Source organism: Nannospalax galili, unplaced genomic scaffold, assembly GCF_000622305.1.
Source record: "Nannospalax galili isolate Female #2095 unplaced genomic scaffold, S.galili_v1.0 scaffold644, whole genome shotgun sequence".
NCBI lineage: Eukaryota > Metazoa > Chordata > Mammalia > Rodentia > Spalacidae > Nannospalax > Nannospalax galili.
The window spans coordinates 985,749-998,347 of record NW_008351473.1 but is presented as its reverse complement, the minus strand read 5'-3'; the positions used below and the strand labels follow the sequence as shown (position 1 = coordinate 998,347).

Below are 12,599 nucleotides of genomic sequence, written 5' to 3'. Positions count from 1 at the left end.
TCTTAATTACTTTTAAAATTAAGTATATGTGTCTGTGTACATGAATGCTGGTACCATCAGCAGCCAGATTATTGGGTTTCCCTGGAGCTGGAGTTACAGGAGGTTGAGAGTCATGAGACATGGGTGTTGTGAACTACATTAGGGTCCTCTACAAGAGTAGTACATACTGGTAACAGCTGAGTCATCTCTCCGCCCCAGGGGCTCATATCTTGTTCTAGGGGGGACATTTTGCCCAGGGTATTTACACTCACCTGCCCCAAGGCCAGCACCTGCGAGTCCTCCAGGACCTGCGAGGAAGAGACAAATGAAGAGAGGTAGGAGTGTGGGCCCTTCCTGAGCTTCTTGTGAGAAGGATGTCACAGAGTTGGGGAGGGGTGGGGGTCTAGGCTGGTCTCTGCATCTTTGGTAATGGGGTGGAGGGTGTGTGATGCTGAGAAAACTGCTGCCACTGGTTAGCAATTAAATACTATGGGCAGAGTGGACATGATGCTCTCTAACAAGCTGGGCTGAGCCTGTGTGTCTCCCAGGAGGCCTGACAGCCAACAGGACCCAGCTAGCTTTCTATAAAAGCAAAAGTGGTCTATAGTGAACCCTCACCCACCCCAGGGCAGTCTAGCTCCCACTGGAAGTTACCACCCTGGACCTGTTTTCTGCTTCCTTGCTGTCCTGTCCTGACACAGCTCTTTCCCTTCCATTTTGATCTGGGAGTGTCCCCCGATCCTCCCTACATTTTGGTTTTTGACACTGGGTCTTATGTAGCTCAGGCTGACCTCAAATTCTCTATGTGACTGAGGATGATCTTGAACTCTTGATCCTCCTGCCTCTACATCCTGAGTGTTGGGATTACAGACATACACCACCATGTCTGGTTTATGTGGTGCTAGGGATGGAACCCAGGGCTTCATGTATGCTAGTCAAGTGCTCAGTCAACTTAGCCACATCCCCAACCCTGAGAGCCCTTTCTGTCTCCCACCATTTATCCACCTTTCAGTCAAGGATCCAGATGGGTCTCTCTGGCTCTCTCCTCCACACACCTGGGCCCAATCATTCCCTCTCCTTCTCCAGGAGACATTTCACAGCCTTGGCCTTGACCGATGGCCCCTGTTATAGGCTTGCTGTGGCAGGTTTTATTCCCAATTGTGGGAAAATCTCTCTTGTTAGTGCCAGCTCTGGTTGTGGGGTCTAGAGCCCCAGGGCAAAGTCCTGTGTGCGGATCCCCCAAGCATGGGGTCTGCTGAGCTTGGAGGGAGGGGGTCTACCTGGCTCCCATTGGGCATCATCTTCTACCCATCTCTCCTAACTCATTTACTACCTGGGGTGAGGTCTGAGCATGTAGCTCAATGATAGGGTGCTTGCTTAGCATATGCAAAGGTCCTGGGTTCCATTCCTATCACCGTAATATGTGTATATTACAGACATCTGTAAGATGGGTCTATAATGACCATGTAAGGTGATGTGGTAGTCAGGCAGTGATGGAAGCTGCTTGGATCATTTCCTGTCTCACCTCCCTGTCCTTTCCCAGCTCTGTCAGCTCCTTTTAAGCCAGCCTTGTTTCCTGTGCTTATAGCGAGCTAGGGACATGCACAGATCTTTCCTGTCCTACAGACAGACTGAGAAGACAAGATGTCCAGGAAGTGAGAAAAAAATGGGATGGAGGTTGGGGGACAGGCCTGGTCTTTACTGTCAGCTGCCTTTTTCCCATGCCACCTACTCTATTCTTTCCACTGCCAAACCTCTGTCCCCTGAACTCACCTCCAAACGCCCCCAGAAGTCCAGCACCTAGAGAAGAGGAGAGAGTTAGAGCTATCCACAGTTGGGGGCCCAGGGCCCTACCACTCTACCAGCCTCCTTTCCAGAGTCAGAAAGTTCTTGGTTCAGATTCTGTTGCCCCTACCCGTGATCTGTGCAGAAGAGCGAGCCATGTCACTTTCTATGAACCCGTTTCCCTATCTATTTTATTTTACTTTAAAAAAATTTTGAAACAGGGTCTCGTTAGGCAGGTTTGCTTCAGACTCAAAATAGAGCCAAGTATGATCTTGAACTGATCTTCCTGCTTCTACCTCCTGAGTGCTGAGATTATCGGTGTGTGTCACCATGCCTGGTTTAAGTGGTGCTGGGTGTGGATCTCAGGGCTTTGTGCATACTAGGCAAGCACTCTACCAACTGAGCCACATCCTTAGCCCTAATTTTTTGTTTTGCTTTCTTGACATTAGTCTCACTCTGTAACTCAGGCTGGCCTTGAACTTGCCATGTAGCCCAGACTGGCCTCAAACTCGTGATTCTCCTGTCTCATTCTCCTTAGTACTTAATCCATTCTGTAGTCCAGGGTAACCTTGAATCCTTGATCCTGTGGCCATAGCCTCCTGAGTACTGGGATGACAGGCCTGTACCACTATGCTTGGTTACTATGTCCATCTATTTGTGGCTTCCATAGTCCCTACTTCCTGGGGCCACCGAGCTTGCCAGCAGAAAGCACCCAGTGTGCACAACCTGCCAGGGTAACCTGTGGGGGCTCCACACTAGTTCCTTCCTGTCCTTACCCACACCCTTTGCTTGTAGCGGCTGGCTGGCCGGCTGGCCTCCAGCTGATGCTCTGGGTGCGGGTAGTGCTGGCTCCCAGCTGCCTGGTCCCCTGCTGAGAGTTCAGACAGGGAGGAGCCAGCCTGTAGCACCCACACGGAGAAGCAGCTGGCAGGCCACCCACCCTCTATCTCAACGGATTAATTGTTCCCAAGCATGATGCACCCCAAATCCATCCTGCCAGGGCAGGTCTGGACATCCCTCCAGCCCAGATGTGGGGACCTTCCTTGGGTTATTCAGAGTGGCTCGGCCAAACCTGTTACAACCTTGAGTTCTGAGTCTCAAAAATGACCTTAGGAACTGGACCAGTGGTACATATCTGTCATACCAGCTACTGGGAGACTGTGGCAGAAGAATCAAAGGTTTAAGGCCAGTCTGGACTACTTAGTGAGACCCTGTATCAAAATGAGAAGTAAAAAGAGGGCTGATGAGGTTCAGTGGGTAAAGGTGCTTGCCACCAAGGCAGAAGACCCGAGTTCCAGCCTCAGGACCTACATGATGAAAGGAGAGAACTGACTCCTGTAGATTGTCTTCCCACCTCCACATACATGCTGTGGTGTGCATGGACCTCTTCCTCATTCCACAGTAAATAAATGTAATACAATTTTTTCAAACATAAAAAGAAGACAGGATGTAGCTAACTGGTAGAACATTTGCCTAGAATAATACCAGGCCCTGGCTCCATCCTTGGTACCAAAGAGAGAATCAGCAAGTCACAGGGCTTTACAGATTTCCAAACACCAGGACCTGGTTTGCTCAGACACTGTGTCCTCTACCTCTCTTGCTGCTCCCAACCCTGGAGTTTCTTAACCCAGATGGGCTCTCAACAGAGGGGAATCTGGGTCTTGCTCATTCACTTGTAGTTGGATCATCTGTCATCAGGATTTCATAAGAGTGGTTGGGCATCTAAGCCCTCTAGAAGCACAGGATTTTGGAGCCAGGGTGGCAAAAGCACTGGGTGGGGATGTGTGGGCCACATGTAGAGCATTGCATATGGGGGGGCATCAATGTGGATGGAGACACAGTTCTTTCACCTGCTTTCTTTCATGTGTGTGCTGGTAGGAGGGATAGAGCCCAGGGTTTCCAACATGCTAGGTAACTTCTTTACTGCTGAGCCACACCCCCTGCCCCTCTCTGGGGGAGTCTAGGCAGGAGTTCTACCACTGAGTCAGAGCCCAGACCCTCACTAGGCAAGTATTTTACACTTAGCCATGGCATCAGTTCCTTAGTGGAGGATTCCAGGATGGTGGTCTATCCTTGAACTACATCCTCAGCCCTTTTAAAAAACTTTTTATTTTGAGACGAGGTCTTGCTATCTATCCGAGGCTAATTTCTAACTCACAATCCTGGTGCCTTAGCCTTCCAAGTAGCTGGGATTACACCAGGCCTGGTCTCCACCTGATTCTTATCCAACAGCATCTTTGAAACGCCTCTTTCCTCAATTGCCACCTCCCAATCACTGAGAGTGACTACCGATAGCAGATTCCAGCGCACTGATAAGACAGATTCATACATTTTTACTGGAAAACTCCATGGTCTAAAAACAGCTGAAAGGAACCTGGGAACAGGCAGGGTGGTCTTCTGGGGAGAGGGTCAAGTTCAAGCTTATGGCTGGGTCTGAAGTCAAGTGTCTAGAGATAGTCTGAGGCCTTCCATCCTAAGTACTGTTTTATAGGCTTGGGGGATCACTGGGACCTCAGATTCTACTTTTCCCATGGTTCCAGGGCTGTTTCTGGGGCTGTGTACAGAGAGTAGTCTTCAGGGAGCTGGAACAATGGGTCCATGCAGGACACCAGGCATCGAACTGCCTCTAGCCTCCTGTGTCTGGCCAACTTGGGGCCTGACCCTGACCTGTTGATACCTGGAGGCTGTTGCTGCCCAAAACACCCTCCCTTTTAACTCCCTTGCCAGACATAGCTCTGTAAATCTGTTCCTCCACAGCTGGGTCCCTCTGCCTGTGTTCAGGGGTCTCAGGGAGTGTTACCTGGATGGATCTTACCTGGTTTAGGCGGTTTTCCCCCAGCTCCAAGACCTGTAGAGAAAAGAAATGGTGGTAGATGGGAGAGCGAAGGTGACTCACCTCTCCTACACTTCTTTTTTGAGACAAGGTCTCATTCCGTAGCCCAGCCTTGCCTCAAACTCATTATGTAGCTGAGGATGACCTGGAGATTCTGATCCTTCTACCTCTTCCCACCTCTACATCCCAAGTGCTGGGATTATAGGCATTATAGGCATGTGCACTCTGCCCAGAAGTTTCTTAGTTTTTTTTTTTTTTTTTTTTTTTTTATGGGTTTTTTCACCTCAGAAACTATTTAAAAAATTTTTTTAAAAAATGTTTTTTTAAGTTTTTTAGTTTTTTTTTTTTTTTTTTTTTCTAATGGGCTATTCTCAGCCTGTTAGGATATCTTAGGGGAGTCAAAAGAAATATGAAAGTAGATAAGGGCCATGAGGAAAAACACCAAGGCAGGAAGGTCCTAGGAAGGTCACTAGGGTCTGTTTTGTTTTTAAAGTAGGTCTCTTCCTAATAGATGCTCAGTATGTTTAACAGGGTGCCCAGGTGCTGGAATCTTTTAAAGAGCTCAGGTCTAATGGTGTGTGATTTGGAGGGATAGTATGGTACCCAAGTTGGAATCAAGATTGGTTTCTGAACTTACCTGCTCCTAGTCCTCCAAGACCAGCAGCCCCTGGTGTGTGTTTGAAGGGGATGGGGAAAGAGAGAGAAAGAGAGAGAGAGAGAGATAGCCAGAGATTAATACCCTTTTAGATAAGCCATACTCATCCACCCATTGCCAAATCCATAACCACCTAGTGACACAACTTTGGAAAGTTAACTTCTATGACCCTTAGTTTCTTCATCTGTCTCATTGGGTCAATAGCCCTGAGCCCGCCCACACCTAAGACAGGGCTGGAGATTCCCCTGACTTCCATGTCAGTTATTATTTTTTTCTTTTTTCTTTTTTAATATGTGTGTGATACATGTGTGTATGCCTGTTTTTCATGTATGTGGTTGCGTGTCACATGGATATGTATGTATATGGAAGCCCAACGTTGATGCTGGGAATCATCCTCTGTACTCGTCCATCTTATTCACTGAGGCAGGGTCTCTCAGTCAATCCCAGAGCTCACTGATGTGGCTAGTCAGCTAGCCAGCTTGCTCTGGGGATCCCCTGTCTCTGCCATTGGAGGATGGAATTACAGGCGGCTGCCATACATGCCTGGTATTTATGTGGGTTCTGGGGATCTGAGCTTTGGTCCTCACGCTTGCATGGAAAGTGCTTCAATCACTGAATCATCTTTCCAGCCTTGTCCATGTCAGTTCTAAACACTCAAATATCCTTTTATTTTTGAGACAGTCTTACTATGTAGCACAGGCTGCCCTCAAACTTGAACTCACAATCCTCCTGCTTCAGCCTCCCCAGTGCTGGGATGACAGGTGTGTACCACCTCCACTCCCAGATAACATTCCAATGAGCTGATTTAAGATTGCCTTTTTTTTTTTTTTGGTCTTTTTGAGCTGGCCTGGATTTGCTATGGAGACCAGGCTGGCCTTGAACTCAAAGAGGTCTGCCTGCTTCTGCCTCCCGAGTTCTGGGATTAAAGGCAGGCTCCACCACACCCAGCCTCTTTTTTTTTTTTTTTTAAAGACTTGGTCTTAGGTAGCCCAGACTGGCCTGAAACTCTCTATGTTACTGAGGATGATGGCCTTGAATGCCTGATCCTTCTGCCTCTACCTCCTGAGTGCTGTGGTGATAGGCATGCACCACTCCACCTGGTCATGCAGGACTGGGGTTGGAACACAATGCTTTGTGCGTGCTAGGCAACCCGCCGAGCCATATCCTCAGCCTGTTGCTTTGTTTCTCTTTTTTCCAGTTATTTGCTTTCAATGGATTGCCAAGAGTGGGATTAGTGCTTCAAAGACTGTGAGCCTTCTAGTGACAGGAATGTGTGAAGCCGCCGGCCTCCTGACAACAGAGATTAAGTTCCATCTTTCACAATATTTATGGTCTTAATAACTACAAAGCGATGTTAAATGAACAACTTTCTGTAGGTGGGGGAGATAGGGTCTTGCTATGCAGCCTAGGCTGGCTTTGAAGGCCTAATCTTCTTGTTTGCCTTTAGAGTGTTTCATGCCCAGCTGCATTAATTGCATTTTTCTTTTGAGACAGGGTAGCCCAGGCTGGGTTTGAACTCACTGTGTAGCTGAGGATAACCTCAAACCCCTGATCCTCCTGCCTCCACCTCCTGAGTGCTAGGATTACAGGTGTGCTCCACCATGTACAATTTATGCAGTGTTGGGGATGGACCCAATTGCTTCGTACATGCTAGGTAAGCACTCTACCAACTGAGCCACATCCCCAGCCTGGTTAGCTACTTTGGAAAGTGGGCATGATTTGTGGGTCCCCAGGGGCAGGTGTGTAAAAGTTCTTGCATTCCATACTGTTAAATGTAACATCTCAGGTTGGTGAGATGGCTCAGCTGGTAAAGGGACTTGCCCCCACATGGTGGAAAGAAGGAACCAACTCCTGCAAGTTGTCCTCTGACTTCCACACACAAGTATCAGGGCACACACAATAAATATAATAAAATATTTTTAAAATGTTATCTCTTACAGACATTCCTGTCCCCATCTGCTTTATGTGGGAGTGTGGAAATTTCATGTACATTATTACCTGGATAATAGACTCCACCGGGAACTCCACCAGGCACAGCCCCTGGGACCCCTGGAAGGAAGAACATAGAATCTTTCATTAGTTATACTTATCAAACATGCTAGTAACGAAGGTGAGGAATGTTTGTAGGCCAAATGAATGCCATTTGCATTTTCTTTTTTTCTTTGTGTGTGTGTGTGTGTGTGTGTGTGTGTGTGTGTGTGTGCACGTGCTAGGAATGGAACCCAGGGCCTTTGCACTTACTAAGCCATACCCCAGCCCCTCACTGGGGGATTCTAGGCAGGTGCTCTACCAGTTAGGCAGGTGACACCAATTAGGAAACAGCCTTAGCCAGGCACCAGTCATTCTCACACTGAGCCACGCCCCCAGCCCCCCACTTGGGGATTCTAGGCAGGTGCATTAGCACTGAACCACATCCTCAGTTCTTGGTTTATTGGGACAAATTCTCACAGTGTAGTTCAGACTGATCTTGACCTTACAACCTTCCTACCACAGCCTCCCAAATAACTGAGATCATGGGTGTGTGCCACCACGTCTTGCTTTGCATTTTCTCATTCATATACCCCAAAGCATCTGTGGTTGGAAGTGCATCAATTTTGAGTGTAGTTTTAGCAGACAAATCAGGCTCAGAGAGGTTAAGAGAAATGGCTGGGGTCACACAGCTGGATAAACATGGAGTTTGGAATGAACCCAGGCCACTTCTCTGAACACGAGGGTTGACATTGCTCTGTTTGGTGACAAGGGAGCCCTGCCTATGGCTGTGGACAGACACTGGACAAGGTACTCTGCCTACCGACTCCACCCAGTGCTGAGCAGTGTGGTTGGAGCCTGTTATAGAGGGCAGACACCAATTAGGAAACAGCCTTGGCCAGGTGCCAGTCATTCCCACACTGATAGGATAGCAGGCGGCCAGTGTCCTCGGTCCCTGGGCTGCTATTCTTGGGTGGGGCTCTGGCCATCTGACCCAGGGCTGTCTTGGGAGACGCCTGGGCCTGGAGTGGGTGGGAGGGGGAACACCATGAATGAGTAAAGCAAATAGTTTCCTAAGAACAGTTAATTCCCAGCCAAGGTCACGAGTTCAGTCCTTAGGGATCAGCCAAAGCTCTCATTGGAGAGCATTAGGGATGCTGGCCCTGGAGTTACTGTCATAGCAAAAAATAGAGACTGCCAAAGTGAGCCATGATCTCCAACCTTGACAAGTCACCTTGTCACCAAGGGCCCAGCTCTGCCTTGCATGAAGGAAGCCAGGAAGTCTCATGGCTGAGGATTCAAGGTAGGTCCCAAGAGACCTCAAGGCCAGATGTCTGTGTCTGGCCTCTGAGGCATGGTGACTCTACACAGCTGGACTGCTGGTCCCTGGACCTGGTCAGCTCCATCAGCTGCAGCCCCAGCTGCCATGGCCAGCTTGTGCCTAAGTCCTGGCACCAACTCCTCCTGGGGTCTGTGCCCCTTCCTCTCCCAACCCCCTAGAGACTGACAGCAAGTAAGGTCTAGATAGTGTGAGCAATCTGGTCAGTGTTTGGGGGCTCAGAGGGGCAGCCCAGGGGGCTGGGACTGCTAGGAATAAGCATTCTGGTTTTGTCATGTGCTGCCAAAGTCACACATGGTTCCGCTCTGGCCTTTGATGCAGTCCCTGGCTCTGGCTTCAAGCTCTGATCATTCTCATGCATGGAGAGAGGTTCTCGGCCTCTGCTCTCTCCCTTCTCCACTTTCTTCCCTGCTGTGTTCTCCAAGCCCAGAGCTGACTGCTGGGAACAGCGTGGTGGGTGGGAATGATGAGGGACTCGGACGGAACCCTCTGGCTTCTCACCAGCTGTGTGACCTCAGAAAAGTCACTTAACCTATCTGAGCCCCTCCCTTTGTCCCTCCCTCTGTCCCTCCGTCCCCCCCTCCCTTCCGTCCTTCCTTCCTCCTTTTTTTAAAACATGGTAAGACAGTATCTCACTATGTAGCCATGGGACTTGCTGTGTCAACCAGGCTGGCCTCCAATTCTGTGCAGCCAAGGAGCAGCTTTGAACTTCCAGTCTTCCTGCTTCTACCTCCCGAGTGCTGAGATTATGGCCTGTGCCACCATGCCCAGTTTATGTGGTGCTGGGGATGGAACCCAGGGCTTTGTACATACCAAGCAAGGATTCTACCAACTGAACATCCCAGTCAACCCTGAGTTTTCTTTTTTACAATGCAGGGTTGATCTTCGCTGTCTCCTATGGTTCCAAGGGTTCAAGTAAAAGAGTATTTGTTCTGTTCATATCTGGCACAGAGTAACAGTTCAAACAAACAAACACAGAAACCTGCAGGCATGGTGGCACACCCCTTTAATCCTGCACTCGGAGGCAGAGGCAGGCCAGTCTGGTATACATAGTGAGCTTTAGGCCAGCTGGGGCTACTGCAAGACCTTGTCTCAAAACAAACACAAAACCAAACGTGGGTGACCTTAGTTCCCCTTTTTTCTCTTAGTATATGACCAGGGCCATGTATACAATAGGTGCTCAATAAATAAGTGAAAAATATAGGAGATTTATGCGATCTGTTTCTCTCCTCTCCATAAAACCCCTTGAGGCTTCTGGGCTGATTGAACCACTTTTTCTCTCTTGGGGTGCCGTTCTCTTATACTCCACCTGTGGCCAGGCCCCTCCGGAGGACATTGCTTCCCCTGTCCCCAGTCAGCTCTTCTCTCTGCTTTCCACACCCAGGATTCACAGCTCAATAGTGTTGGCCCAACTCCACAGCTGACCCAGGAGGCGGAGAGAGTTGGAATATTGTTTTGAGACAGGATTTCACTATTTAGCCTAAGCTAGTTTTGAACTCCAGATCTTCAGCCACTGGAGTGTTGGGAAGGCAGGCGTGTGTCACCCTGACTGATCTGAATTTTTGATTTCTGCTTTGCAATGAGAAACAGAGAAGGCTGAGTGGCTGTCAAGAGCTCTGCTCTCTCTCTCTCTCTCTCTCTCTCTCTCTCTCTCTCTCTCTCTCTCTCTCTCAACATGGGACAGGTGAGAACAAAACAAGAAAGAATCTGCTGGGACTGGTGAGATGGCTTAGTGGGTGAAGGTGTCTCCTGCGTGTCTGTTGCCAAGCCTGACAACCTGAATTTGACCTGGGACCTCACATAGTAGAAAGGGAGAGCTGACTCTCTCAAGTTGTCCTTTAACCTCCACACACATGCCATGGCATGGGTATGCATGTGCACACACACACACTAAATAAAAATAATGATAGGGGCTGGAGAGATGGTTGTTCTTGCAGAAGACCTGGGTTCGAATCCTAGCACCCATATGGCAGCTAACAACTGTCTGTAACTCCAGTCCTAGGGAATCTGACAACCTCTTCTGACCTCCGTGCACATTGCACGACACGGGTGCACTTACCTACATGAAGGCAATACATGCACACACATAAAAAAATATAATAAATTAAAAAAAATAATGATAAAAGAATCTACACACAGCTGGGCATAATGGTACATACCTGTAATCCTAGTTATGTGGTGGGGCGGGCAGTGGTTGAGACAGGGAAGATCATGAGTTTGAGGTCATCCTGGGCTATATAAGGAGTCTGAGGCCAGCTTGAGCTACATAGGGAGGTCAAGGCCAGCTTGTGCTACATATAAGATTTCAAGGCCAGCCTGGATTACATAGGGAGGCTTAAGCTAGCTTGTGCTATGTAGCAAGATCTTGTCTCAAAAAACAAAAACAGTCTACAGAGGGCTTCCATCCTGTGTGCCAGCTCCATGTGGCTGCTGGCAGCTGGCTTGGAATGCACTTGCCTTGTTTTATGTGGGTCTGGCTCTTCCGCCCACTAGCTTGGGGTGGATCTTGTCTCTCTCATGTGAGAGTCATAATCTTAGACTCACAGGGATCAAAACAATCTTCTGGCCTTGGATTGGAACTCCTGCTTGTATACTTCCCGAATTGGGAGTCTTGCTGTGCTGTTCCTCACTGCTACCTGAGTGGTCTACGGAGGGCTCCCTCCTGTGCCACAGAGCCTAGCCCTTGGTCTCTCAGACTCTGCCCACCCGAGCCCCCAGGCCAGGGCTCCCTTCCTACCTGTGGATACTCCCTCAGCCACTCTTCTTCTCTTTGGTTTTCTCAAGACAAGATCTCACTATGCAGACCAGGTTGTCCTTGAACTATGTAGCCCAGGCTGACATTGAACTTGAGACCCAACTGCTCTTTTCTTCTTTCTCCCTCTTCCCCGCCCCCCACCTTTTTTTTTTTTTTTTCCTGAGACAGGTCTAAAGCTAGCTTTGAACTCTCTATGTAGCTCAGGCTGGACTTTGGCTTAATATCCTCCTGTCTTAGCTTCCTGAATTCTGGGGATTATATGCCAGTGCCACCACACTGTATTTTTCTTTCGAGACTTACCTCAAATGCTCTTCTCAGGGTCTCTGGACAATCCCTCCCTGAATCCTGTTTCTACTCCAACTGCCTCTGACAGGGAGAATTAAACCTTAGAAATTGGGCTGGGGAGGGCGGGAGTGTGGGTACACACCTTTAATCCCACTTGGGAGGCAGAGGCAAGAGGATCACTGCAAATTCAAGAGGCCAATCTCCTCTACGTGTGGAGTTAGAGGCCAGGCTACACACACAGTGAGACCCTGTTTTAAAAAAACCAAAAGGGGCCGGGCGTGGTGGTGCACGTCTGTAGTCCCAGCATTTGCCAGGCAGAGGCAGGTGGATCTTTGTGAGTTCAAGGCCAGACTGGTCTACATAGTAAGTTCTAGGACAGCTGGGGCTACAAAGAGACCCTGTCTCAAAAAGACCAAAAAAAAAAAAAAAAAAACCAAAAAAACCAAAAAACCCCCCAAAACCAAAAGGGGCTGGAGAGATGACTTGGTGCTTAGGAGCACTGGCTGCTCTTGCAGAGGACCCAGGTTTGGTTTCCAGCACCCACATGGTGGTTAACAACCATCTGTAACTCCAGTTCCACGGGATCAGATGCATTCTTCTGGCGTCTTCCGGCATTGCACGACACAGGTGCACTTATATACATGCAAGCAAACACCCATACACATAAAATAAAAATAAATAAAAATTTAAAAACTGAAAAGAAAAGCAAAAGTATGTTTAAACCTTAGAAAATTCAAGCCAGGCTTGCTTGGTGGTGCACAGCCATAACCCCAGCACTCAGGAGGTGAAGGCAGGAGGATCAGGAGTTCAAGGTAACCCTCAGCTATGTGGTAAGTTCTAGATCAATTTGACACTCTGTCTCAAAACAAAAAACAAAGGCAGAAAAGAAAAAGAAGAAAAATAAAACTTAGGGGCTCGGGGATATAACTCAGTGTAGAGTGCTTGCCTAGCATGTCAAAGCCCTGGGTTCCATCCCCAACATCACAAAATAGTAAGTAAG

At 48.6% G+C, this 12,599-nt stretch overlaps 1 protein-coding gene across 4 annotated transcripts in view; it reads right to left on the bottom strand.

Moving 5' to 3' along the window:
* Eln (elastin) overlaps positions 1-12,599 on the bottom strand; it is a 48,039-nt gene that overhangs the window by 31,788 nt on the left and 3,652 nt on the right. For all 4 annotated transcript variants that reach the window (XM_029553676.1, XM_017802010.2, XM_029553678.1 and 1 more), the window contains exons 2-6: positions 7,251-7,301; positions 5,235-5,264; positions 4,580-4,612; positions 1,753-1,779; positions 252-287 (exon numbers count right to left, since the gene is read on the bottom strand). In XM_029553676.1, coding sequence (XP_029409536.1) covers positions 252-287; positions 1,753-1,779; positions 4,580-4,612; positions 5,235-5,264; positions 7,251-7,301 — 177 coding nt within the window. The remainder of the gene's footprint in view (positions 1-251; positions 288-1,752; positions 1,780-4,579; positions 4,613-5,234; positions 5,265-7,250; positions 7,302-12,599) is intronic.